Genomic DNA, 27,981 nt, shown 5'->3' with positions numbered 1-27,981 from the left:
TCCAAAAGTAGCCTAGTTCAGCCACTAGGATTCTTACTGGATTGATGTGACCCAGTATCATAAGGGTAGCTGCAGCTTGATTGAGCCTCCTGCTTTGTGAGTCACCCAGATCAAAGTGGGTGGTATCATGAGTCTCTGAGTTCCATAAAACTTTGTTGTCTATGCACCTGACTGTTGGATGAAAGTTGTTGGTGTGAATGGAGATGATTGGGAGAAAAACATGGGATGAATTGCAGTTACTGGAGTTGTTCAAACTGATTGGTGTTAATTGGGACAGAGCAAGTCTAATGCTTGTGGCTGAGAACATCCGGAATGGTAGGAGGTGGAGGAAAGGGCTCCATTCCAGAAGCACCTTCAGCTCCTTCCTAAGGAAGGATCTTACCAATGTGCTAACACCTAGGTAGTGAAACTGCTGAATTGACCATTCCCTTTCCAGTCTGACCTAATAGCATGCAATTCCTCTTCACCTTTACTCAATCAGGTAAAGCAGAGGCTCTTTCAAGGGAATTATTCCCATGTTGAACGTTTTCTCCACCACAATAGCTATTGCTATGACATTTTGTGGATGGATGAATGCTACCTGCCTAAGGGCACAAATAGGTCAATTGGGATCAAGAGCTTTCAGGGAATTCCTCCAAGCTGGCGAACTAGACTCAGTTATTCAAGGTGAACTGGGAGATCTAAGGTTTATCAGCTTGCCCATGAAGTCACATTGGGGACCTGTCAGCCCATCTCTGAATGAGGTGCCTGCCACTTGGGGAGGCCAAAAATAGTAACCAATGCTTCCTTTTCAAGAGAGTCCTGGGTGTTCTCAGGGCTCTGTTTCTTGAGGGGAAGCCAGTAGTTAAGTTGTCTGTTTTGAAAACACCCTTAGGAACAATGTTTAAGGAGACACCATGGGTCATGTGGTCCTTAGGTTATCACAGAGGCCTCTCCAAAATAAAGCAATTCTTGGTTACTGAGGCATTGTCCTTGAAACGTAATGGATTCGTTATTGAAGTATACCTTGTTGGGCATTATCCTTACAAGAGTAGTCATCCAATTAGACAAAGTGATAACTTTTAGCTGAAGTTATCAATGACATCACTGTGACCATGGGGAGAATTTAGGTCAACTTCAGCTCATCAGCCAACATTGTTGCAAATGAGAGGGCTGCCCCAGGCTTTCTCCTCTGGTGACATCTGTGTGGTCTCTCATACATTTGGCTGGGCCTGCATTAAAGCCTTGTGCTGATGGGAAAGGTACACGTGGAAACTCAAGGAGAAAGCCGCTTGATCTTCTAAGTATACCTGGATGACATAATGGGGCTTGTCCAGGAATTTGGTTGGCCATGGCTGAACTCAACATCTCAGCATGGCCTCATCTTGCTGAAGAGAAGCCTATTGATAATGGCCTTGATAAATACTGTGTGAGACAAAGTGATTTGATCCCAGCTACTGTTGGTCAGGTTAGAGTGACCTAATCATGGACAATTTACCAGAAACCAGGACTGTGTAGAAAGCATGTTCTTTTTTTATTTTTTAAAGATTTATTTATTTATTTATTTATTTATTTATTGGAAAGTCAGATATACAGAGAGGAGGGTAGACAGAGAGGAAAATCTTCCATCCAATGATTCACTCCCCAAGTGGCTGCAATGGCCGGAGCTGAGCTGATCCAAGGCCAGGAACGGCTAGGTATGCCACGCAGGTGCAGGGTCCCAAGGCTTTGGGCCATCTTTGACTGTTTTCCCAGGCCACAAGCAGGGAGCTGGATGAAGTGGAGCTACTGGGATTAGAACCAGTGATTGTATGGGATCCCAGCACGTGTAAGGTGAGGACTTAAGCTGCTAGCTACTGTGCTGGACCCAGCTATCATGTTTTATGGATATTGGTGATAAACCATTCTCTGTAGGTGTCATGTTTCTGCATGTCTTGTGAGCAGTGGCACTAGCATTGCCTTTGTTTCAGACTATTTCTTCAGGGATTCCTGAGACACAGAGCTAATGCTTCCTTCTGAGCAAGGGACAGGTTTGACTAGAGCCTTAGAAGGTAAGCATGGTACAGTGTTTACCTCTGGAGTAAAAGGCAAGCATGCTTATTGTCTGGTAGAAGAAAATTGGATTCTGTAAGCTCTTGGAATGAAACCTATTACATGTGTTAATGTCACTTGGGCTCTCTTTATGCTGCCCTGCTGGGAGTTTGAACTGGAGGGATCAGAGCAAGAAAACACTCCTATTCTACCTACTGCTGCTACTATAGGCATTAAAGACATTGGCCTCTGGGCCCAGTGAGGTAGCCTAGTGGCTGAAAGTCCTTGCCTTGCAAGCACTGGGATCCCATAAGGGCTCCGGTTCATGGCCTGGTGGTCCTGCTTCCCATACAGCTCCCTGCCTGTGGCCTGGGAAGCTAGTCAAGGATAATTCAAAGCCTTGGGATCCTGCACTCACATGGGAGACACAGAAGAAGCTCCTGGTTTCGGATCAGCTCAACTTGGGCCACTGCGGCCACTTGAGGAGTGAATCAGCAGATGGAAGATCTTCTTCTCTGTCCCTCCTCTCTGTATATCTGCCTTTCCAATAAAAATAAACCTTAAGAAAAAGACTTTGGTCTCTGACCCTGAAGTTTTAACATCTGCCAGTATCCATGAAACAATGAATAGGCTAACTTATTAGCTTACAAGTAGAATAAAATTACAGACTTTTTTTAGTTGTTCACAGCATTTACTTTGGATAATAAAGTAGTAACATGATTTAGTTAAAACATGTATAATATGTTTTTATGATACTAAAGATCCTTTACATGATACATGATACTAAAGATAATACTACATACTAAAGATAAATACGTTAGTATTTATCTAATTGCTTTGTCAGCTTTCAATATACATTTGAATGTATACAAAGCCTTGATCTTATGCTTTCTTTTTATGTTTTAAAGATTTATTTATTTTTATTGGAAAGGCAGATTTACACAGAGAGAGACAGAAAGAATGGTCTTCCATCTGCTGGCTCACTCCCCAAATGGCTGACTGGCCAGAGCTGAGCAATAGGCAGTCATTGCAGAGTTTCAACGGATGGAGTGATACCAGATTTGCTTCTGGATTACTTTTGTTACAGTGTGAAATGTCGTTTGGAGGTAGAGGCTCTGATTGGAAACCCGTTGAAGAGGCTGATAGGACAGTTTAGGAAATGCAGAATAACTGTATTAGTCAAGGTTCTTTAGAGAAACAGAAGTAATGGGAGATATCTGTCCACACACACGTACACATTTATTATAAGGAGCTAGCTGGCATGATCCTGGGAGCTAGCAAGTACAAAATCTGAAGAGCCAACATCCCCGTTCAAGTGCAAAAGTCAGACATGGCTAGAATCAGTAAGAGACAGTGTCCCAGTTTGAAGACCACAGGACAGTAAGAGCCAACGTTCATGTTCTGGTCTGTCAAGATGCAGGTGGGAGAATTCTTACTTGGGGAAGGGTCAATTTGATCCCCCTGCCTTGCAACAAACCACTTTTGTTCTATTAGGGTTTGAGTTGACTGGATGAAGCCCCGCTGCATTGGAGAGGGTAATCTGCTTTACCGAGTCTTTCAATCTAAATACAAATACGATCCCCAAACACCCTCACACTCAGAACAATGTTTGACCAAAATAATCTGAATCAAGTTGATACATGAAATTAACCAAAACTGAACTGTTGTAATGGAGGTTAGGAGATATAGGTAATATGGAGAAAGATTTTTTAAAAAAGATTTATTTGTATTTGATAGACACATTTGCAGAAAGGAGAGACAATTTTTTCATCCTCTGGTTCATTCCTCAAACTACCACAATGGTTGGAACTGAGCTGATCTGAAGCCAGGAGTCAGGAATCGGGAGCTTCTTCTGGATCTTCCTTGAGCCATCCTCCAGTGCTTTCCTAGGGAGCTGAATAGGAAGTGGAACAGCTGGGACATGAGCTGTCACCCATTTGGATGCTGGCATTTACAGGTGGAGGATTAGCCAGTTGAGCCATCACGCCAGCCGTGAGAAGTAGCAAGATTACTGGAGAGAGAAGAGATTTTTTTTAAAAGATTTATTTATTTTTAGTACAAAGTCAGATATTCAGAGAGAGGAGGAGAGATGGAGAGGAAGATCTTCCGTCCTATGATTCACTCCCCAAGTGAGCCGCAACTGGCCGATGCGCACCTATTTGAAGCAGGGAACCTGGAACCTCCTCCAGGTCTCCCACGCGGGTGCAGTGTCCCAATGCATTGGGCCGTCCTCAACTGCCTTCCCAGGCCACAAGCAGGGAGCTGGATGGGAAGTGGAGCTGCCGGGATTAGAATCGGCGCCCATATGGGATCCCGGGGCTTTCAAGGCGAGGACTTTAGCTGCTAGGCCACGCCACCGGGCCCGAGAAGAGATTTTTAAAAAAAGATTTATTTGTTTTTATTGGAGAGGTGGACTTACAGAGTAAAGAAGAGACAGAGAGAAAGATCATCCATCCACTGGTTCTCTCCCCAAGTGGCTACAATGGCCAGAGCTGAGTCAATCTGGAGCTAGGAGCCAGGAGCTTCTTCTGGATGTCCCACATTGGTGCAGGATCCCATGGCTTTGAGACATTCTCAACTGCCTTCCCAGGTCATAAGCAGGGAACTGGATGGGAAATGGAGCAGCTGGGATATGAACCGGCACCCATATGGGACCCCGACATGTGCAAGGCAAGGACTTCAACCACTAAGCTGCCACGCCAAGTCCAAGAGATAAAAATTTTGCTTGTTGACCAGATTTTTGAATTAGTCCTGTGTGGTTTAGTGATCTCATTTTTAGAGAGTTAACACAATAGTGGACATTTAGATTAGTAGTTAGCAAACCAAGCCAGATTTCTGTGTCGCTGGCTGAGTATATGGGCTCAGAACCAAGCTCTGGCTCCTGACTCCAGCTCCCTGATCATGCAGTCCTGGAGTGAGAGGGTATGGCTCAGCTCATTGTGTTCCTCCACCCAGTGGGAAACTTGCATAGAGTTCTTGGCTCCTGGTTTTGGTCTGGCTTAGTCCCCAGTCACTGCAGTACTTGGGTAGTGAACTAACAGGTGCTCTCTCTGTCCCACAAATAAATAAAAAGCTAAATATATAATATTATATATATATATATATATAAAGAGGTCAATAAATTTAGCATAAGAGAAAATGACCATTTTCAAATATTTACTTATTTATTTGAAAGGCAAGGTTAGAGAGAAAGAGAAAGAAACAAAGAGAAAGTGCAGTGTCTTCCCTTTGCTGGTTCACTTTCCAAATGGCTGTAATGACTGGAGTTGGACCACGCCAAAGCTAACAGCCAGGAATTCCATCTGGGCTTCACACATGGATGGCAGAGGCTCATATACTTGAGCCATCTTCTGTTGTTTTCCTTAGTCCATTAGCAGGCAGCTGGATCAGAAGTGGAACAGCTTGAATTTGAACTGGTACCCATACATGATGCTGGCATTGCAGGCATTAGCTTAATCCACTATGCCAAAAACAATGGCCCCTGTTTTAGTTTTGGATAGATTGTGTTTGTGTTATTGAAATATTCAAATTAAGTGGCAGACATGGTGGCGCAGCAGGCTGATCCTTTGCCCTGTGGCACTGGCATCCGTGTAGGCATTGGTTCGTGTCCTGGCTGCTGTTTCCCTCCTCCTTCTTCTTTTTCCTTCTGCTTCTCCTTCTTCTTCTTCCTCTTCCTCTTCTTCTTCTTTTTGACTCATTTACTTTTGTTGGAAAGGCAGATTTTACAGAGAGAGGGAGACAGAAAGACAGACCCTCCATCCATTAGTTCACTCTCCAAGTGGCCGCAACAGCAAGAGCTGAGTGGATTTGAAGCCAGGAGCCAGGAGCCAGGAGCTTCTTCTGGGTCTCCCAGGTGAGTGTAGGGATCCCTGGGCTTTGGATAATCCTTGACTGGTTGCCCAGGCCACAAGCAGGAAACTGGAAGGGAAATGGAGCACCTGTGACACTAACCAGTGCCCATATGGGATCCTTGGCGCTTGCAAGGTGAGGACTTTAGCTTCTAGGCTATTGCACCAGCTATTCCACTTCTAATCCAGCTCTCTGCTTATGGTCTGGAATGACCTAAGTATTTGGGCCCCTGCACTCATGTGGGAGATCCATGAGAAGCTCCTGGCTCCCAGCTTTGGATCAGCTCATCTCCGGCCATTGTGACTGTTTTGAGGAGTGAACCAAAGGATGGAAGACCTTCTTTATCTCTCCTTCTCTCTGTAAATTTGCCTTTCAAATAAAAATAACTAAACCTTAAAAAAAGAGAAATTTTCAAATAAAGTTGTCTAGTAGGCTGATGAATATAGAGATGATAATCAGGAAATAGATCTAGCCTGAGATCTAGATATATCTATATCTTATATTCATAACTGTAAAGTAAATATAAAATTTTATCTTTGGGAGTCAAAGGTAGATGATATTTGAAGTCAAAGTAAAGGGGGAAATTTATAGGAAGAACAAATACAGCAATAGTTTAAAATCTTGTATGCAAACTTATAAGGCTTCTGAAATTATTTATAAATTTATAATTTTTAAAATAATTTGAGTTGGGCCCGGCGCGATAGTGCAGTGATTGAAGTCCTCACCTTACGCGTGCTGGGATCCCATATGGGTGCCAGTTCTAATCCCGGTGGCCCTGCTTCCCATCCAGCTCCCTGCTTGTGGCCTGGGAAAGCAGTTGAGGACAGCTCAAAGCCCTGGGACCCTGCACCCGTGTGGGAGACCTGGAAGATGTTCTTGGCTCCTTGCTTGGGATCAGCTCAGCTCCAGCCATTGTGGCCGCGTGGGGAGTGAACCATCGGACAGAAGATCTTCCTCTCTGTGGATCCGCCTCCAATAAAAATAAATAAATCTTTAAAATAATTTGAGTCAAATTTTCAAAGGCATCATTGACTTGAAGGGATTAAGACCCAGTATTATAATCTGTGAGCTATTTTGCAGTGACCACGAATTTATCAGTAATCAAAAACCTTTCTTACTGCAAGGTAGATTGGACATGATGAAAGGGAAAATTGGCTGCAGCTAGAAAAAGATTCATTTTTAAATTGGAAAGTCTTATTTACAGAGAGAATGAGAGACAAATATTTGCCATTCGTTGATTCACTCCTCAAGTGTTTGGCATTTCCAGAACTCAGCAGATCTGAAGCCAGGAGCCAGGAGCTTCTTCCAGGTCTCCCATGCAGGTACAGAGTCCCAAGGCTTTGGGCCATCTTGACTGCTTTCGCAGGCCACCAGCAGGGACATGGGTGGGTAATGGAGCATCTGGGACGTGAATTGGCTTGCATGTGGGATCTTGGCTCATGCAAGGTGAGGACTTTAGTCATTAGGGTACCGCATGGGGCCTAAGATTCACCTTCTTAATCTTGAAAAATATTCTGGACATCAACAAGAAATAGAATTTCACAGCTTCTTGTCAAAAGCTTTGGAAATTAAAATTATTTCGGAATTCAAATTGTCAAGAGGCATTGGAAATTTAATGATGTATCTTTCCTAACCTTCCCAGGAGGGCCCAGGGCAATATGTAGTTAATTAAATACATATATATGTACTTTTAGTTTTGCATTCATATGTATGAATATTCACATCAAATGAGATAATAACACTATACATAGCTTCATATCAATTCAGGAAGAGTTTTAGTGGTGAATGAGTTCAGATAATGACAAATCATGTTACCAAATGGGTTGTGAGTAATTATGAGTTTTCAGCATTTAAAAGCTTTATTTTTTGAATTGTAGATAAGATTGCTGATGAGTAGTAGCATCTCATTCAGACACTGAGCAAGGACCAGAAACAGATAAGTCACATGACAGGAAACAAAATATTCCTCTAACATGAAAACATACATAGCTTCCCTGGTAATCAAAGATTGTTGGTAAAATCAGGTATCTTTGGTCATCTGCCAGATAGAGGTGGAGATGAGTAGCACTTAGGATTAAATTGGGAAGCTGGCACCCTCATTGTGGCAAGCAGACTGCTCACAAGTTCCTGGGAGTTCTCCTGTCTGGTATCAGGAGCTTTACAATCTTGTTCTCTTGAGTGTGGGCAGAATATGACAAAGTGACAATATGACAGTGGCAACAGAATATGATAAAGATGTTGGGATGTCACTTCTGTGATTATGTTGCTTTTTTTTTTTTTTTTAAAAAAAAGGTTTATTTACTTTTATTGGAAAAACAGATCAGATTTATGGAGAGACAAAGATCTTTCATGCACTGACTCACCCCCCCAATGGCTGCAATGGCTAGAGCTGAACTCATCCAGAGCTAGGAGCCAGGAGCTTCTTTGGTGTCTCCCACACAGGTACAGGGTCCCAAGGCTTTGGGCCATCCTTAACTACCTTCCCAGGCCACAAGCAGGGAGCTGGTTGGGAAACAGAGCAGCCGGGACACAAATTGGCAACTATATGGCATGTCAGCTCTTAGAGGTAAAGAATTAGCCAATTGAGCCAACATCCCAATATTTATGTTATTTGAGTCCATCTTTGAAGATTAGAGAGAAATTTTCTTATTGACCTGAAGGAGCACCGTACTATGAACTGCTTAGGGAGAGGGCCACATGTCAGGGAACTCAGGGTGGATTCCTGGGTCTGAGGATGTTTTCCAAATAACATCCAGAAGAAAGTCTTACATGGCTTCACGCAATGAGAAGATATCCAAAATGTTCATGGGAAATGCACATTATGAAGAAACTGCGTAGATTTCAAGCATTTTTGCTGTAAAATGAACTGATAGTAACTTATTATAGCATGTCTGAAAAAGACATCAGTTTGAAAATAATCCCTATCATAGCAACATTGAATTCTGCTAAAACTGAAGATAGAAAAAGCATCATTGCAGCTTTGGACAATGGCCTAGGTTGTATCATACTTAGGTAAATGTTACAGTGCTGGTAAAAAAGCAGCTAAATGGCTGTCGGGCATACTGGGCCTGGTTAATACTAAATCTGTGTAACCATACAAGTGTGCCAGCATATTGCCTAGCCTATTCTGTTTTCTTCTAAACATATGCATGTTTTGGGGGAGCCATGTCTGTAAACCATGGGTGTGGGGGAGTCCAGTAGGGTCAGGTGACCTAGGATGTCAATGGCACCGGGTGAAGTCCACAGGCCACTCAGCAGCATACTTGTGGGAGCTTGGTGTATGGGGTTGCAGGGAGTCTGGGGAATGGCATAGGTTGGGGAATGCAGGTACATGAGGTCCCATGTCCAGGATTGGTAGTCTGTAGAGTGTCCATGTCAGAACTGGGCCTCCTCAGTGGAAAAGGTGAAGCAGTGGATTGCAGGCCCAGATGCACATGAAGGATATGGCAGCCCATTGGGGCTTGCAGGGGCATCTGGTACCATAGCAGAGGAAGGAGGGCAGAACAAATTGGACAACTACCCTAGCCAAGTGTTGATAGTAAGAATCTGAGCAAATGGAGACTCTCTGGTTGACTCTGTCTGCAAATGGATGTTGGAAGCATTTCCTCATCCTTGGATTGGTGAAATCAACAACATTTCAGAACTACTGAAACCACTAAAGCAGAACCATTAGAACATGCTGCACATTGGGGATCCTGGGTTGATATCGAGTGACTGTTCCCCATCCCCAGGTACTGGGGTGGATGGGAGGCTGGGTGCAGCTTCTCTCCTTTTCTCCTCCATTCCCCCAGATGCAGCAAGAAAAAAAAAGAAAATCTGGGGACCCAGGCTGCTGGCTGTGGTCCTTTCTTTGCACTCGCAGGGATCCCATGTGGACGCTTGTTCATGTCCCGGTGGCCCTGTTTCCCATCCAGCTTCCTGCTTGTGGCCTGGGAGGGCAGTTGAGGATGGCCTTGGGATCCTGCATCCATGCAGGGGACCCAGAGGAGGCCCCTGGCTCCTGGCTTTGGACCGACTCAGCTCTGGCCATTGAGGCTGCTTGGGGAGTGAGTCAGTGGTTGGAGGATATTCCTCTCTATTTCTTCTCCTTTCTGTATATTTGAATTTCCAATAAAAATAAATAAATCTAAAAAAAAGTGGAAACAATGGTCTCACCCATTTTCCCCTAATCTTTGATCCTTCCCATACTGGTCAACTATGTAAATGTCATAAAAAAGATCAATTTATACTGAAGTTTGGGTGGAAACATTTGACAATTTTTATGTTTTAGGAAAGGTTTGTGAAAAAAATGCTCCAAAGGAATCAGCAATTTACAAATGGATAAGTGATTTTAAGGGTGGGCAAGGTGATGTTGAAGGTGAATCCCCCAGTGACAGACCCTCCATTTCAGTTTGTGAGGAAAAAAAATCTTGCTCATGCCCTCGTTGAAGAAGGCCAGTGATAAATAGCAGAACAAGAATCAACTCAATAGAAATCTCAGTTGGTTCTGTCTACATTATTTTCACCCCAAAATTAAGGAGAAGCAGCCATTCTGCTTAATGGGTGCCAAAACTGCTGTTCTTGGCTCCGATACAGACAAGGTTTTAAACCAACTGCATCGATATCTTGAGGAATCTCTTTGAAGAATTCTAAAGAGAGGTGAAACATGGTTTTATCAGTACAATCTTGATGGCCAATTAGAGCCCAAGCAATGCTACCAGGCAAAGGTGGGCCAGTCTTGAGTTTTGGGATGTTCATGGCATTTTGCTTGGTGATTTTCCAGCGGATCAAACAAAGGGAATGACTGCCTGTTGTGAGGGTTTTTTGGCAAAGATAGGCAAAGCTTCAACCAAAAAAATGCCCAGGAGAGAATTCCAGCATGACAATGCTGCTCATTCTTCTCAATATCAAGGGAAATTTTGCAAGAATTTTGGTGAAAAGTCATTCAGAAATCCACTTACAAACTTCTGGTTTGACTTTCTACAACTTTTTTTGTTTCTAACTCTTAAAAACATGTTTAAAAGGCACCCTTTTTTTCTGTTTTAGTTAATAATGTAAAAGAAACTACCTATAGTTTCACAGACATCACAAACTGGTAGAAAAATGAGCAGATGGACTTTGACTCCTAATATTTGTATTCTTCTGGGTAAAATAATATCAGAACAAAAGCAAAATAAATGAACATTATCTTATCTGATAATGTGTGAAGAATAGAGAACAAAGTTTTATTTAAAAAATTAGCATGCAGGACTTTTCATTATTTTTCTATCAATTTAATGTGAACTTAAACATGTTAAAAAGCAAATTACACATTTTTATCTCTTGAGTCTTATATATGCTTTTTTAAAAAAAGATTTATTTATTTTTATTGGAAAGGCAGATATACAGAGAGGAGGAGAGACAGAGAGGAAAATCTTCCGTCCAATGGTTCACTCCCCAAGTGGCCACAACAGCTGGAGCTAAGCCAATCCGAAGCCAGGAGCCTGGAGCTCTTCTGGGTCTCCCATGTGGATGCAGGGTTCCAAGGCTTTGGGCCGTCCTTAATTGCTTTCCCAGGCCACAATCAGGGAGCTGGATGGGAAGTGGGGCTGCCGAGATTAGAAGCTGTGCCCATATGGGATTCTGGTGCATGCAAGGCGAGGACTTTAGCCACTATTAGGGGGCAGAGACTTGATCTAATGATGACATCTAGGAGGTAGGTACAATTGGAGGTATTTAGGTTAGGGTTAGGAGCTTGTCACAGAAGGTAGTTCTTTGAGAGGTTGGTTATGTATGTCAGTTTGGGCCTATCTGTTCTCTGCTTTCTGGCTTGCCATCTGATGATCCCTCTGAGCCCAGACCTGCAACATGAAATATTGTGTGCCCTTAACCGTGGCTTGAAACATCCACTCTCATCCTTGATGATTCTTATTCACAAGATCTTCCATGGAGTCTGGGAATCCCTCTAGGCTGATTATATACATGGGAACATGACACTGCATACTTCACAAAAAAACAGATGTTCATATTGGTTTATAGTTCTGAAAACTGGAAAGTTCAAGAATGGCACTAACAGTTCCTCAGCTTTTGATGGGGGCCTCATGTTGCTTTAACTCATGGTGGAAATCATGAAGACAAGCGGCTCTGCAAGGAAAATTGAAAACACAAGAGGCTGGCTGGCTTTGTGACCATCCATTCCCACAGCAATGGATTCAGTCCTATGAGGAACCAACCAAAGTCTCTTGATGATCTACTCACCTCTCAAAGGTCTGCTGCTTGTTACCATTCACAGTCACATTTTGATTTGACTTTTGAAGGGGACAAACACTAGCAACACTTTCAACTCCTTTTTTAAAAAAAAAAAAAACCTTCTGCCAGTGAGTAGGTGCTGAACATGTAAGCTTATCTCTACAGATCAACTTGCTGATACTCTGGATTGGTCCTTCTTTGTCTCCAGAGTTCCTTACTCCTCTGTTGCCCACCTGCCAAAGGTCTGGAGCTTCTGGATGCTCAAGTTGTGGGCTCAGGTTGAAGAGGAAGGAAACAGAGGTTGTACTAAGCTAAGCAAAGCCTGGGGAGGGGGGGAAGCAGACAAAGGGGATAAGGGGAGAAAATTGGGGCAGAGAATCTGAAAAAGGAAAGGAATGTTTTGTGATAATATAGTAATGAAATCCATTTTTCTTGTGTGGGCTATCATTCGTCTCTGAAGACGGTTTTATTAAGGGCAGTTCCCAACATGTATTTTAAACATTTTAATACACCATATAAAAAGAAGTTGGACTACTGTGAACAAGAAAGGATTTGCATTTGTTGGAGCGAGAGTAACCTTTGTCTTTGAGGCTTTGGCACGTGACTACTACTCAAGCCAAAGGTTGACAGGGTCAATGGCCCTGAGGTTAAGGGTCACAGACTGAAGTGTTCACTTATGGGGAGGGTTGGTAATGCGCTTTGAAGGAGAGGGCTGTTGACATATCATCCAACTGCTGGGTGAGGTTGCTGGTGCAAAACAAAGGCAGCCCAAGAATGCAGTGCCCATCTATTTCAGAGGCTTGAGAAGCACCAACCAGGTGACAATTAATGCCCACACAGGCAAAGGAGAACTTGTAATGATCAGGATATTTTGTAATATCTTGAGACAGCCATGGCATCAGCCTATCTCTTCAATCGTCTTCTTACATATAGTTGCCAAAAATGTCCTAGAACTGTTGGTAGCGGGGGAGGGTGGCAGCATTGTGTACAGCAGATAAGAAGATGCTGCTTGGGATACCTGCAGCCCCTGTCAGAGTGCCTGGGTTTAATTCAGCCTCTGTTTCTGATTGCAGTGTCATGCTAATCCTGGGAGGCAGCAGATGACGGAAGTACTTGGGTGCCTGCCACCAACATGGGACATCCAGATTGAGTTCTGGTTCCTGGTTTTGATATGGCAGCCCAGGCTGTTGTGGGCCTTTGGTGGGTGAAACAGCAGATATTTCTGTCTGTCAAATAAAATGAAAATAAATAAGTTAAAAAAATGTCAATCTAATGTTGATACAAATGTAGAGAGTTCTCATTGGTTGTTACTGGTAGGGGTGAGAATTGGTACAAACATTTGGAAACTCATTTACTTTTGTATCATTTGATCTATTAGTTATACCTTGCTTAAGTTACAATGACAAATGTACAAGAATCCATGCACATTTTATAGTTTTAACTTTTTTTGTGTGTGAAACAAAGCACATTCGAAGTTCTTAACATTTAACTACATTAATGAATATTCATGTTACCAAAACTCATGCCAAGAATGAAAACAATTCCAGTTTCCCAAAAGTCTGTACATTTCCCTCCCAGTTATAGTTTTATTGCTTTCTAGAGACAGCTTCCTTCCTGAATCTCATTTTTGCTAAAGCTGGGATCTCCTTTATGGAAGTTGCTAGCTACATGTGACGTGTGGCTAAGCAGGTGGAATATGGTTGCTCTGAACTGAGCTATGCCATGGGAAAAAACTCACACTAGGGTTTGATGATTTAGTATTTAATTAATTAATTTATAAAAAGGATTTATTTATTTATTGATATTGCAAGTTCAGATATATATAAATATATATAAAATATAAAAATATAAAAATATATATTTATAAAAGGATTTATTTATTTATTGATATTGCAAGTTCAGATATATATATACATATATAGGAGGAGAGACAGAGAGGAAGATCTTCGGTCCTATAATTCACTCCCCAAGTGACTGGAGCTGTGCTGATTTGAAGCCAGGAGTCAGGAGCTCTTTTGGGTCTCCCATGCAGGTTCAGTGTCCCAAGGCTCAGGCCACAAGTAGGGAGCTGGATGGGAAATGGGGCTGCTGGGATTAGATCAAGTGCCCATGTTCAAGGCAAGGACTTTAGCTGCTAGGCTACTGTGCCAGGTGCAATATTTAGTATTTTAAAGAAAGAATGTACACAAACACACACGCAAAGAATGTAAAGCATCTCATTAATACTTTAAAAAAATTGTATTAGGGTGCAAAGGGTCAAGGGCTAGAGGAAAGTGAATGGAACCACTATTTTGACATTTTCTTTTTTCCTTCCCATATCTGGGGCCGGGGGGGTGGGGAGGAGGAGAGAGATAAGGAGAGAAGCCACACACAGCCTCCCAGCCATCCCAAGGTTCCCTGTGTGGGGCATGCTGCAAGGGTTTTGCTCAAGTGGTTTTGATAGATCAACAGTTTTGTATTGCTGCCTATCTTGCCACTCCAATCACAATGAAATCTCTCCAGACTCCACTGGCTGACATAGTCCACCCAAGAATCTCTGTTTGCCCAGGTATGCACTGCCAACTCTTGGCTGGGGTAGTTGATTGATTTATTCTGTCCTCCATCCTCGTTTATGGTACCAGATATCCTCTGCAGGCTCCAGTGTACTGCCATAACCTCTATGTGCATCTGGATATGCTGTTCACTGCTCTAAGTCACTGAGCAGGCCCAGCTCTGACACATGCATTCCATGGTCAGACCATGAAACCTGCAAATTACTTGCAAGTACAGTGGCCTTGTCAATGAGTGTTCCTCAGGATTCATTCCTCAACTACATGTACAGGGGCCTTATCCATGGATGTCCATAGGCAGTAATTCCCTACCCCCAAGACCTCAGAGCTTACTGCTGGGTTGCTAGTTGGCTCTCTGACTGCCCACAAGCCCAGGATCCTCCCCCTGCCTAGCAGCAGTGGATGGGAAGCTAGGATTCCCAGCAGGAAGCCTGGGCCAGCACAGGTACCCCCAGCCACAGCCACGTTGCTGGGGGAGTCAGTCACCTGTGCCGCTGCTTAGACTTACCTGGACTCCGCCCACCAAGATGTGGCAGCAGGCAGAGCCATGATCCTGGACATGCCCAGAGCCGTCTGAGATCCATTCCTGGTGTGGTTGTTGTGGTCGGAGGAAATTCTCAGACCTAGGGCTTAGACAAGCCCAGGACCCTTCCCCGACCTAACAGCGGTGGATAGGGAGCTAGGATCCCCAGCAGAAAGCCTGGGCCGGCATGGGTACCCCCAGCTATAGCCACGTGACTGGGGGATCTCATTAATACTTAAAAATGATAGACCATATATTGAAATGATGGCATCAATGTATTGGATTAAAGAAAATGTGTTGGGCCCAGCGCAATGGCTTAATTAGCTAATCTTTTCCTTGCAAGCGCCAGGATCCCACATGGGATCCACTTCCCATGTAACTCCCCGCTTGTGGCCTGGGAGAGCAAGAGGCAATCGTACAAAGCCTTGGCACCCTGCAGCCATGTGGGAGACCCAGAACAAGCTTTTGGCTCCTGGCTTCGAATTGGCTCAGCTCTGGCCATTGCAGCCATTGGGAGAGTGAATCAGTGGCTAGAGGATCTTTCTGTTACTCCTCCTTTCCATAAATCTGCCTTTCCCATGAAGTAAATAAATCTTAAAAACTGAAAATGTTTTCTTTTGTTTACTTGTTTCTCCTTGCTTCTTTTAATGTAGCTAGAACAACATTTGAAATTACTTTTATCACTTGTTTTTGTAGCTCACAGGAACTTCCTTTGGGGCTCCCATGTGGGTGGCAGGGAACCAAGAACTGTAGCAATTTTCTGCTGCTTTCTCAGGTGCGTTATCAGGGAGCTGGATAAGAAGTGGATCATCTGGAACAGGACCTGGCAGCCATACGAGAGGCTGGCTCTGCAGGCAGTGGTTTACTTAATTGGCATCCCACAACACTGGTCTCTCTACTATTTTTACTTTTGGATAATTACTTTCTTCAGAATTTTTTTTTTTACTGTTTGTGTGTGTGTGTGTAGATAGTAAATAATACAGCTCAGTTTTGCGTGTTTCTGAAATTTGTCTAGGTGTAAAATTGCTTTCAGTATTTTTTTTTGCCTCTTTTGTTTGTATTGGTGTTACTGAACTTCATCTTAGCCCAAAGGCAGAGAAGTGATTGTGTTTGTGTTTATTAATCCGGTTCTTATAGGTGCCATTCATTCACTTCCATTGCTTCTGTATCATTCCACTTTATGAATATACATAGCTATTTGTTTATCTAGTTGACTGTGTTAGTTTATACTCTTGTCAGTGGCACATGAATTACAGCTTTCCTTTTAGTAATGAAAAATTGGAAACATCCCAAATGCCCATCCATAGGGATTGATAGATATAGTTTCTCTATGCAATGAAATCTCATATAATTATTGAAAAGAATGAGCTAAATGCATCATATTTGGAAGAATTTCCATAATACATTTAAAAATTCTAAAAAATTAATAGAATATCATTATTTGTAGTAGTTTCTTTTCTCTTTTTTAAATTTGTTTTTTAAATGATGCTTACATAGTTGATCAGAGTGGGAAGGATCGAGGATTAGGGGAAAGTGGGTGTGATTATTATTTTTAGGTTTTCTATTTCTTTTTCCTGTATCTGGGGGGATGGAGGAGATCACAGTAATTTCCTATCATCCTTTGTATTACTATGGTATCTATTGTAGTGTTCCTCTTCATTTGATTTTATTTGAATGGTCTCTCCTTTGTCTAGCTGAAGATTTGATAATTTAGTTTGTTTTCAAAAGGCTATCTTCTCATTTTACTGATATTTTATATTGCTTTTCAAGTGTCTGTTTCCTTTACTTGTCTCTGATCTTTAGGATTTTCTAACTTTGGGCTAAATTTGTTCTTTTCTAGTTCTGTTAGCTGTGCAGTCATGTTGTTTATTTAAGGTCTTTCGCTTTTTAAACATTATCCCTTAGAATCAATTTTATTACCAAGTTACTATATAAGTTTTGGTATGGTGCATTTCCATTTTTGTTTGTCTCAATATATATTTAAAAATTTTAAAATTTATTTTCATCTTATTTGAAAGGGAGAGAAAGACACACACATATGCACACACAGAGAGATAGAGAAATATCTTTTTTTTAAAAAGATTTATTTATTTTTATTGCAAAGTCAGATACACAGAAAGGAGGAGAGACAGAGAGGAAGATCTTCTGTCTGATGATTCACTCCCCAAGTGAGTGCAACAGCTGGTGCTGTATCAATCTGAAGCCAGGAGCCAGGACCTTCCTCCAGGTCTCCCATGTGGGTACAGGGTCCCAAGTCTTTGGGCCAAACTCAACTGCTTTCTCAAGGCCACAAGCAGGGAGCTGGATGGGAAGTGGAGCTGCTGGGATTAGAACTGGTGCCTATATGGGATCCTGGCACATCCAAGGCAAGGACTGTAACCGCTAGGCCACCGCACAGGGCCTGAGAAAGATCTTTTATTGACTGGTTCACACCACAAATACTTACAACAGTCGGTGCTGGGGCAGGCTGAAGCCAGGGATGTGGAACTCAGGGCAGGTCTCCCACCTGTGTGGCAGTGATCCACATACCTGAGCCATCAGTTGCTGCTTTCCAGGGTGCACATTAGTAGGAAACTAGACCAGAGAATCTGGAACTTGAACTACGCATTCTGTTATAGAATGAATCCTAAGCAGCAAATTAACTTCTATGCTAAACTACCACTAATGATATTTTTGGGATCTTTTTTTTTATTCTTGAACTTATTGCTCATTCAGAAATGTTGTTGAATTTCTACATTTTTGTGTATTTTTTCCAATTACTTTCCTTTAAAAAAACTTTCTATTTCAGAATAGCTTCAAATTTACAAAGCAAAACTCCTTTTATTGATATCTGGTATCATTGTGGCTGGAAAAATACTTGATGTGATTTCACTCTTAAGAAATTGATTTAAACTTGTTTTGTGGGCCAATATATGATCTGTGCTGGAGAATGTTCTGTTTGCACTGAAGAAGAATGTGTATTATGCTGCTATTGGGAGGATTCCTCTGCACATGTCTTCTAGGTCCATTTGGTCCATAATGTTTGGGCTGTTTCCCTGGTGAACTGGCCATTGTGGAAAGTGGGATATTGAAGCCTTCTACTTTCATTGTGTTGCTGTTTTTCCTTCAGTTCAGAAGGAAGAGGTTGTGAGGTAGCACCTGCGGGTGCCAGAAATGTTCCACAGGGCTACAGCTGCTATGCTTGGGATGACAGAATTCTCTATGACTTTGTCCTTGGATACACATTGGAGAGAGTGTTTAAAATGAACAGGTTACTTGAATGGCCTTTTTTGACGTAACTGTTGGTCCTTTCCTCTTTGTTGTCTTATACATAAGTAACCAAGATAATTTATCCATTAATTTTTTAATGAAGATTTATTCATCTTTATTGGAAAGGCAGATTTACAGAGAGAAGGAGAGACAGAGAGAAAGATCTTCCATCTGCTGGTTCACTTCCCAAGTGTCCACAACAGCCACAGTTGAACTGATTCAAAGCCAGGAGTCAGGAGCTTCTCCAGGTCTCCCTCTCCGGTGCAGGTCCCAAGGCTTTGGACCATGCTCGATTGCTTACCCAGGCCACAAGCAGGGAATTGGATGGGAAGTAGAGAAGCTGGGACATGAACTGGCACCCATATGGGATCCCAGCACTTAGAGATGGAGAATTAGTCAGTTGAGCCATTGCGCTAGCTCCTTGTCCCCGCTTTTTTAATGCATTGATTTTTAAGAACAATCTAACCTTTGTCATTTCATTCTTTTCTTTCCCTTTTTAAAAAAAGATTATATTTATTTGAAAGATAGAGTTTTACAGAGACCCCTTTCATGCTCTTGTTCACTCTCCAGACGGCTGAAAGCCAATTGCCTGGGGCTCCTTTTGGGTCTCCCATATGTGTGTCAAGAGTCTGTTGCATGCTGGCATGTACCAGTTCTGCAAGGTACAAGGCTGAGAGACGGGCACTGAAAGAATTAAATAGAAATAAAAAGAATTAAGAATGAATAATACAAGATAAAGAAGCAACGGGACCAGGGTTGACTCTTGGCACATGAGCCAGGCCAAGAGCCCAAAGCAACTCACTGAGTCTATTTTGATTCTGTGTTTACAAATCAAACATGACATAAATCTGATGGTCTGAGATTACTTGCAGGGTACAACAATAACCCTTAGTGAGCATATTGATTGATTAATTGTTCTAGTTGCTCTCATCCTGGATGCTGGGCAGTCTGGTGCTAAGTGAGTGATCGCTCATCAACACAGGCTTGTGATTCCTACTCCATGGTCTTTATGACTACCAGGCCTAGATGCTGGCATTCTAAACATTTATCCCTGCCTGTGGCAAGTATCTTGCCTTACCAGAGGGAGGCAGGCCTCCACCCTGATCTTGTTCCCATAAATAACCATTAGAGGGTTAAATGACCTGGTCTATCTCAATAACGTGAGGTTCCCTGCCAGACAGACTGTGGCCTGCTCTAAAATCAGGCCTTAGTGAAGCCTGAACTAAGCTAATGCTAAAGCTAAATTCCCTAGGGGCTCCAGAGTCCTGAACCATCTTCTACTATAGCAGGCAGTTAGATCAGAAGTAGAGCAGCTGGGACATGAACCAGTGCCCATCATGGGATGCCAGTGTCACAGGCAGTGACTTTACCTGCTGTATCACAACACTAACCCCAACTTCTGACATTTCTAAACAATAGTTTAGGGGGCAGGTGTGGTAGTACAGTGGCTAAGCTATTGCTTAGCAACACCCATGTCTGATATATGTGTGCTCCAGTTCCTATTGCTTTGCTTTCAATCCAGCTTCTTGCTAATGCATCACGGAAGCCATGGATGATGGTTGAAGTGCTTGGGTTGGTCCCACCCATGATGGAGACCTGGACAGAGTCCCAGGCTCCTGGGCTTCTACCTGGCTCAGCTGTGATTATTATAGGCATTTGAGGGGGTGAACCAGCGGGTAGAAAAACTCTTATTTCTGCCTTTTAAGTAGATGTCAATGAATTAATACATGACTATTTTAAAAAGACTTATTTTAGAAATATATGGTATTTTTATGGACTTAATAAAAACCTTATGCTTTTTCAGCCATTTAAGATGTAGAAAATCAATTCTCTTATTTGATTCAACTTTGTTAAAGTCATCAGAGATAACATGAAGTTTTGCCTTTTTGTTTGCTTCAGAGTTTTTGAAATTGCTAAGCAGGGACAGGTGGGCCATTGAATATTTTTTTAGATCAGCTTAAAATAATGATTCCTAGATATTTCTGGTTGTGCAGTTTTAGTTATAAAAATTTGATCATTTGGGGCCAGTGGACAGGTTAATCCTCTACATTTAGTGCTGGTATCCCATATAGGTGCTGGTTCAAATCCTGGCGGCTCTACTTTCTGATCCAGCTCCCTGCTTATGGCCTCCAAATCAGCAGAGGGTGGCTCAAGTCCTTGGGCTCCTGCCCCTTCCCAGGCAGATCTGGGAGAAACTTCCAATTCCAAGTTTCCAGCTTTAGATCAGCCCAATTCTGGCCGTTGCAACCATTTGGGGGAGTAAACCAGCAGATGGAAGATTATCTCTCTCTGTTTCTCCTTCTCTCTAAAACTCTTTCAAATTAAATAAACATATCTTTAAAGAAAAACGTGAACATCCAAAGATATAGAAACTATTTATTATACCAATAAAAATGCACGGAGCTGGAGCAGATATTCAGTCTAATGGCTAAGAAATGGTTCGCATGCTCACATCGCACATCAGGGTTTGATGTCAAGTTCTGGCTTCTGCTTCCAGCTTCTTGCTAATGTAGATACTGTAAGTAGTAGTGATGGCTGGGGTGGTTGGCTCCTGCCACTCATGTAGAAGATCTGGACTGAATTTCTAGCTCACTGTTTTGGCTTTGCCCATCCTGACCACCAGGCAAGCCTCTGCCACTTTCCCAGGCCATAAGCAGGGAGCAAGATAGGAAGTGGAGCATCTGGGACTTGAACTGACACCCAAATGGGATGCTGGCATTAGGGCAGAGGCTTAGCCAGATACACCACCATGCATTGTGAACATCTGGGGAGTGGGCTTGTGGAGGGAAGCTTTCTGTCACATAAATAAATACAAACGTAAAAGAGAAAAAGAAAAATTTCAAGTAACTCTTCTATAAGAAATATAAAAACGTAGAGAAAGACAAAATTATTCATAAATTAAAGCAAAATGACTTTCACAATAGAACCAACTAAGAGAATATTTCTCCTCCCCAAGTTTTAAATTGGAATATCTTTAATCATTTAGGAAAGCCAAAAAATGGTGCAAGCTTTTATCTAGATTTACTAATTGTCAATATTTTCTGACACTTCTAAAAGGTTATGACCTATCTTTTGTTTGGGGAGTTAGGAGTTATATTTTGCTTCTATTTTGTTTTGATGATTCATTACAGAGCCAGAAAAACAGGCCAATGTGATGGAGTTGGTGCCAATCTCATGGTATCTCTGCTTGTGACCCCATCTCCATTCATTTAGGGCATGGGTTCTCCAATGAGGCACCCTTGCCTCTCTAAAGTATCTCCTCCCTCCACTTTGATGGCACTTGCTGGTCTAAAGAATTAACCATGTGAAGGTAGAATTCAATTTTTTATGAAGTTCAATCTTTTCTAACTTGTTCGGCACACTGTATTATCCGTCAGAAAGTTGGCTGTGATCTTTGGATTCTGTTCTATTTTGCACACACCTGTCTTTGAGGTTACTAGTTAAAGCATTCTTGTCCCCAAAAGAAGGATTGGCACTGGAGGATTTATGATATCTAACCTGATTTTTCATCACCATGCCTTCACCTTGGCCTTCTAAGTTGTTGCTCATGCAAAGCAATTGATTGCTATCCTATAGAGGCAAATGGCCCTCTTTAACTCTAGGGCAATGGCTAATAAGGTCTTGATAATTGTGATTTATCCATGATCAGGTGTAATTGCATGTGCCTCTCTGAGGCTGGCTTGAATTGATGGATGCAACTCGTGTGAGAGGGGGCCTGGTCCAGTGGCTTTCTGCTTTCATTCTAAGCCTCACCAGGGCTCTTAGAATGGGATTGATGAAGTCATTTTTCTTTCATTGTGTTCTTCTGCAATGAAATATGGAAAAAATTTATCTTCTCTTGAGCATGCCCTTTTTTCCTTGTCAGGTCTGTAGGCTTTTCCTGATTGAACCAATTTGTTATCCACAAAAGCAGTGGCCTTGTATGTCCCCTTTGATTCAAGAACTCTGGATTGGCCAAGAGAAACTTTTCAATACAAGTTTAGTTGGGAGTCAGCTCTTTTCTTTGCCAAGATATTTGATTTCCTGCTTAATGAATTTCAGAGAAAAGTAAGTGTCTGTTTTGGGTAACATCCTAAAATATTTTAAACTGTTTTATGTTTTAAGCATAGTTGATGAATCTTCTTTGCAAGCTGTATTTTTGTGTTTCCCAGGATTGGTAAGTTGTGGATGGGATAGTTTGGATTCAATGAATTTTTGCTTATGGCTTTATGGATCCCTCAGTGTTTAGCTCTTTGTGCTTTTGGTTGGTCCCAAATGAGAGTTTTAGGATATACTCTGAACTGTTGAATCTTGGACAACACTGGATTTAACAGAAACATATTAAGTAATATAATAAGTAACATAACAGTAACATAATGAGATCCTTGTTTATTGATGTTCAACCTTGACACAATTATGCATGCATATATATTATACATATTATGTTAGAGATGTACACATTTGTACATATGTTGTGTTTCTCACAGGTTTTGCTTGTGAGTTCTTGAAATGCTGCAATCTGATCTCCTAATTGTTTTTGTGTTTGTGTAGAGATATTGCCTGAATAAAATTATGTTTAGTATTATTTGAACTCTGAAAATGAAAACTGCTTATATTTAAGCAAGGTGACCTGTTTTTATTGTCAAATTTAGTATGGTGCTTCTTATTATCAAAGATACTGTTGATTGCAACATGATGATAATTCTTAGGTAATATCTCACATGTGACTCAAGATACCTGTTTATTAGTACAAATGGAATTATATCAAGTGTAAATGGAATTGTAAATTCCATTGGCTTTTATCCCACCCACTCCAGTAGGCCTTCACCTTATAAATATTTCTGGGAGTTTCTAGGAGGCATGTGCTCTTAAATGAACACTCTCCAGCCTGGCATTGCTACTGCCTCACCACCTCTGTGGACTGTTCTTTGGTTCCTGCTGTGTCCTGCTGGCTCCCAGAGCCTATGTCTAGGTCCTGAGTCTAGAACATTTCTGCATCTTTGGACAACCTCACAGAGTAGTGTGGCCTTGCCAACCCTCAACCTGGACTGTTTCATGAGAGAAATAAACTTGTATAACACACTTCTATTTTTCTACTTTATGTAACTAATGAATAGCCTGTTGTTTGTCTTCCACATTGGACTAAAATTCCTCGAAGATGTTTACTATGTCTTAGTGCCTATCTGTGTTAATCTAATTCAGAAGTGGTGTGTTAGTGCTGGAAACTTTTTTCCTCCAAATAAAGGAACTTAATGATAAGACACAAATGCACAAGTAAAACATGAGTAATTTTAAATTGCCTCTTGCCTTCTTAGAACCTAGTGAGCGAGGGAAGGCAAAGTCCCCTAGGTAAAAGACAAGGACAGAATGGACAAGGCTCCACTGCTCCTGAGAGTAGAGAAGGGAAGGCGGTGATTTCCCAGGGGATGCAGGTACTTAAACTAAACCCTGTTATTTGTTTTCCTGTAGAGGAATGAAAGGGCCAGTCATCTGATCCAAGCTAGCACAATAGCCAAGTGCATGACCTGTTGCCTATAGGCTGTTTCAGTGGGCGGAATCTGGACTCAATGTGGATGGGCTAAGCAGCATAACTACACCAAGAATGGACAGGCACTTGAAGGGTTGACCTACATAGCACATTAAATATTGCCAGGCATTTAGTTGCTGGGGCTCCCCAGGTGAAAATGGATCACTGGGTCTACAAAATTCACAATGATAGCCAGTTGCATACAGTGTCCAATTAGGATACAGAAGTCATTACAGTTGTTTGAACAAAGAGAATTTCATAGAGTTATTAAGTGCATATAAAGTTAGTTAACTAAGGAACTGGGACAGGCAGGAAAAGAATAGCTGGGTATCTTAGAGATAGACATGGCTAGAAGGTGCCACCACCCACTGGTTCACTGCTTTAAGGTTGTAACAGCTGGTGTTGGGCTGGTGCCATGAGCTGGAAATGCAATCTAGCATCCCATATGGGAGTTAGGAACCCGATCACTTGGTCCATCATCAGTGCCTCCCAGGGTCTGCCTTGGCAGGTGGCTGGAGTCAGAGCCAGGGCAGGAGTCAGAGATTTTCTAAATTACATATATTTTTTACTTTTATATAGAGATCAGATGTTATAAACTTCATTAGATATTTCAAGAATTCCGCCATACTTTCCTCCCTCCCTCCCTCCTTTTTCCTTTTTTTAATTTCTTTTTTTTTGGTGTGTGTGATAAGATGCTTTCAATTTACTTAATAATCACAGGCTCCATGCTTCTCCAAACAAAGAGCTGGATGACAAGGAAGGAGAGAAACAAAGTTCATAAACAGTAACCAAATCACAATTTTGGTAGGTACCAGGAACTGAACCGAGGTTTTGCAAGGCAGAATGTGGGCTCTTTTTTTTTTTTTTAAGATTTATTTATTTTTATTACAAAGTCAGATATACAGAGAGGAGGAGAGACAGAAAGGAAGATCTTCCGTCCGATGATTCACTCCCCAAGTGACCGCAACGGCCGGTTCTGCGCCAATCCGAAGCCAGGAACCAGGAACCTCTTCTGGGTCTCCACACAGGTGCAGGGTCCCAAATCTTTGGGCCGTGCTCAACTGCTTTCCCAGGCCACAAGCAGGGAGCTGGATGGGAAGAGGAGCTGCCAGGATTAGAACCGGCACCCATATGGAATCCCGGGGTGTTCAAGGCGAAGACTTTAGCTGCTAGGCCACGCCGCCAGGCCCTAAATTGATTTTTACCTTATTTAGAAGGTACACACCAATGCACATAGACAGAAAGAGGGAGAGATATCCACTGGTTCATTCCTTAAATGTCTACCACAGTCAAGGATGGAGTAGACTGAAGTCAGGAGCCCAGGATTCTATCCTAGTCTTCCATGTGATTGGTAGGAACCTGAGTACTTGAGCATCACCTGTTGTGTCTTAGGGAACTAGACTGGACTGGAAAGTAGTTGGGTCTTAAGCCTAGGCATTTTGGTAAAGGATGTGGGCATCTCAAGGGTGTCTTAATCTCCGTGCCAAATCATCACCCTTTAATAGAGATGATGAAAGACTGTTTAATTTGGTTCTCCATCCAAGTCTGAAGGAGAATCTTTTGGAGCAGATACAGGACAAACTCTGCATCAAGTGACTGGAGACAGGAGGAAATGGGAGCTGAGGGAGGGGATGGGGACTAGCTGGAGAACCATGCTGACCACAGTAGGTTCCTCGGCAGGCAGGAGTGTCCTCTGTGAGGAGGAAGATCCAGTAATTGTGTATCTGTTGCACTGAGGTCTATTCTCACCTGACAAGTCCAAGAAGTGTAAGAAGGCTTGGATGTCTTCCTCCATCACTTCTGAAATATTGGGGAAGGAGGTGTCAGAGGCATCAGTGGGACATGAGGGAGCAGGTGTAGAAGGCATTGACTATGTCCCACAGGCCCCACTCTTCTGGTTGAACAAAACGTTTCTCTAAATCAGGTGGGTCCCAGTTGGGAGCAGTGAGACATTTGAATTGGTAAGCATTTGAATGTGGGCTGTTTGAGTTGCTTGAAAGTGATTACAGGACTTTTACTGTCTGAGGGTGAGCCTGGGGCAGGGCTGGGGGATAGGGGGCAATGGTGGGAGAGGGCAGGAAGGAGCAGGTCTACATAATGAGTTTTGTAGATGTTGATGCTCATGCTTTTAGCTCCCTGAAATACAGAGGGAGGAGGACAAAGCTAAACATCACTTTAGACTTGGTTGGAAATCTGGAGAGGAGGGAATGTTAGATTGTGTGTGTGTGTGTGTGTGTGTGTGTGTGTGTGTGTGTGTGTGTGAAGGCCCTACCCAGCCTTGGCAGGCTGGAATGCCTCCCCAAATGCTTTGGGATAGTGCTTCAATACTGCCAGGAGTCTTGATGCCTGTAACACTTATCTTCAGAAGACTAGTCCTGCAGAGATGCTCTCTCTCTCTTTCTCTCTTTTTTTTTTAACATGGGGAAAGAAGACTATATTGTTAATGTACATGGTATAATTCGGTGAAGCAATAATTATAGCTATTACCAAATAATATCATAGTCATACAGTTTTTGTTAATTCCCACAAATAAGAGAAATGTGTTACTTGTATGTCTGGGTCCAGCCTATTTAACTTATAATGATTTCCAGTTCTATCCATTTTGTTGCAAATGCCAGGATTTAATTCTTTTTATGATTGACTAATATTCCATAATGTGTCTATCCTAGATTTTCTTTATTCAATTGTCAGTCGATGGGCATTGTAGGTTCATTTCATATCTTTGTTATTGTGATTTCACTTCTTTTGGATTGATTCCCAAGAGTGGGATAGCTGGGTCATATGGACATCTATTTTTAGTTTTATGAGGCCTCTCCACACTGTTTTCAACAGTAATTGTGCCAATTTGCATCCTCACCAACAATGATTAGGGTACAATTTTCTTTACAACCTCACCAGCATTTGTCATTGTCTAATTTTTGAACGGCAGCCATTGTAACTGGAGGGACCTGATATCTCATTTAGGTTTCATTTGTGTTTCCCTAATGGCTAGTGATGCTGAGCATTTTTTCCCATGTGTCTATTGGACATTTGTATTTCTTCCTTTGAAAAATATCTATTTATATCCTATGCCTATTTCTTACCTGGGTTGCTTGTTTTGTTGTTGAGTTTCTTCAATTCCTTATGTATTTTGGGTATTATTTCTTTATCCAATGCATAGTTTGCGAATATTTTCTCCCATTCTGTTCTTTTGTGTTTTTGCTTTGTTAATTGTTTCTTTCATTGTGCACAAGCTTCTTAGCTTGGTATAGTGTCATTTGTCTATCAGATGTTCTCTTTTTTTGAAAAATATCTCCTTAGAGATAATAATTCAGTTGAGTTTGAAGATCTGGACCATCTGCAGTATTGATATTGGTGTTGCCCAAGTACATGAACTGAAGAACATTCAAGCAAAAGAAACAGTAGTTTTCTTCAGGCTTCAGGGGTCTGTCTCTGAACTTGAATCCTGACAATGTTGTTGTGTTTGGAAATGATGATCTAATTAGCGGAGGAGATATTCTGAAGAGGGTGGGGGCCATTGTGGGCATTCTAGTTTGGGAGGAGATGTTGGGTCATGTAATATTTGCCCTTGCAAATGCCATTGCTGGAGAGTTCAATTGGTTCCAAGATCCTAGATGAGTTTTTCCTGAAACCCTCTGTAATCATTCCTCGAATCTCCATGTGGAAATCAAGGCAAGCAGACCTGAAGGCTGTGCATAGTTGGTGCCAGTTTGGTATAGTTGGCATATGTGGATTACCTGTAATAGACTGGGAAGACATGGATTGCTATTGATACCATCATTAGCCAGAAATGTTTCATTGGATGAAAAAGGGAAGTTATACTCTCTCCAAATTGCTGTTGGCCAAAGCAGAGCCATTGTCGCTAGCTGGTGATGAGACTGACAGATGCAGTTGTCATGCCATGTGTCCTAGTAGAGTTGGCTTCTTCTGTGCCCCGTGTCTGACCTTGATCTTTATTCTGTCTTGTGGGATGGTGTGTGAGTGGTAGAGGTGACTGACCTAAACAGATTGTTGCTTATTCCAGGTGTCTCTGTTGCTCTCTGTCTCCCTTGACCATGAGGCTGTACCTGGTGATGTGTCCCACCAAT

At 42.2% G+C, this 27,981-nt stretch overlaps 1 protein-coding gene across 1 annotated transcript; it reads left to right on the top strand.

Moving 5' to 3' along the window:
• The first annotated feature begins 197 nt into the window (after positions 1 to 197).
• On the top strand, positions 198 to 27,837 carry LOC118759226 (ATP synthase subunit alpha, mitochondrial). The gene is given in 7 exon segments (XM_058665404.1): positions 198 to 315; positions 27,194 to 27,296; positions 27,298 to 27,483; positions 27,485 to 27,623; positions 27,625 to 27,689; positions 27,691 to 27,755; positions 27,758 to 27,837. Coding segments are annotated over 7 exon segments (756 nt in total).
• Positions 27,838 to 27,981: the final 144 nt, after the last annotated feature.

This window comes from Ochotona princeps, chromosome 6 (assembly GCF_030435755.1).
Source record: "Ochotona princeps isolate mOchPri1 chromosome 6, mOchPri1.hap1, whole genome shotgun sequence".
Taxonomy (NCBI): domain Eukaryota; kingdom Metazoa; phylum Chordata; class Mammalia; order Lagomorpha; family Ochotonidae; genus Ochotona; species Ochotona princeps.
Note: the sequence above shows the minus strand (reverse complement) of the source record. Positions and strands in the feature narration are given on the sequence as shown.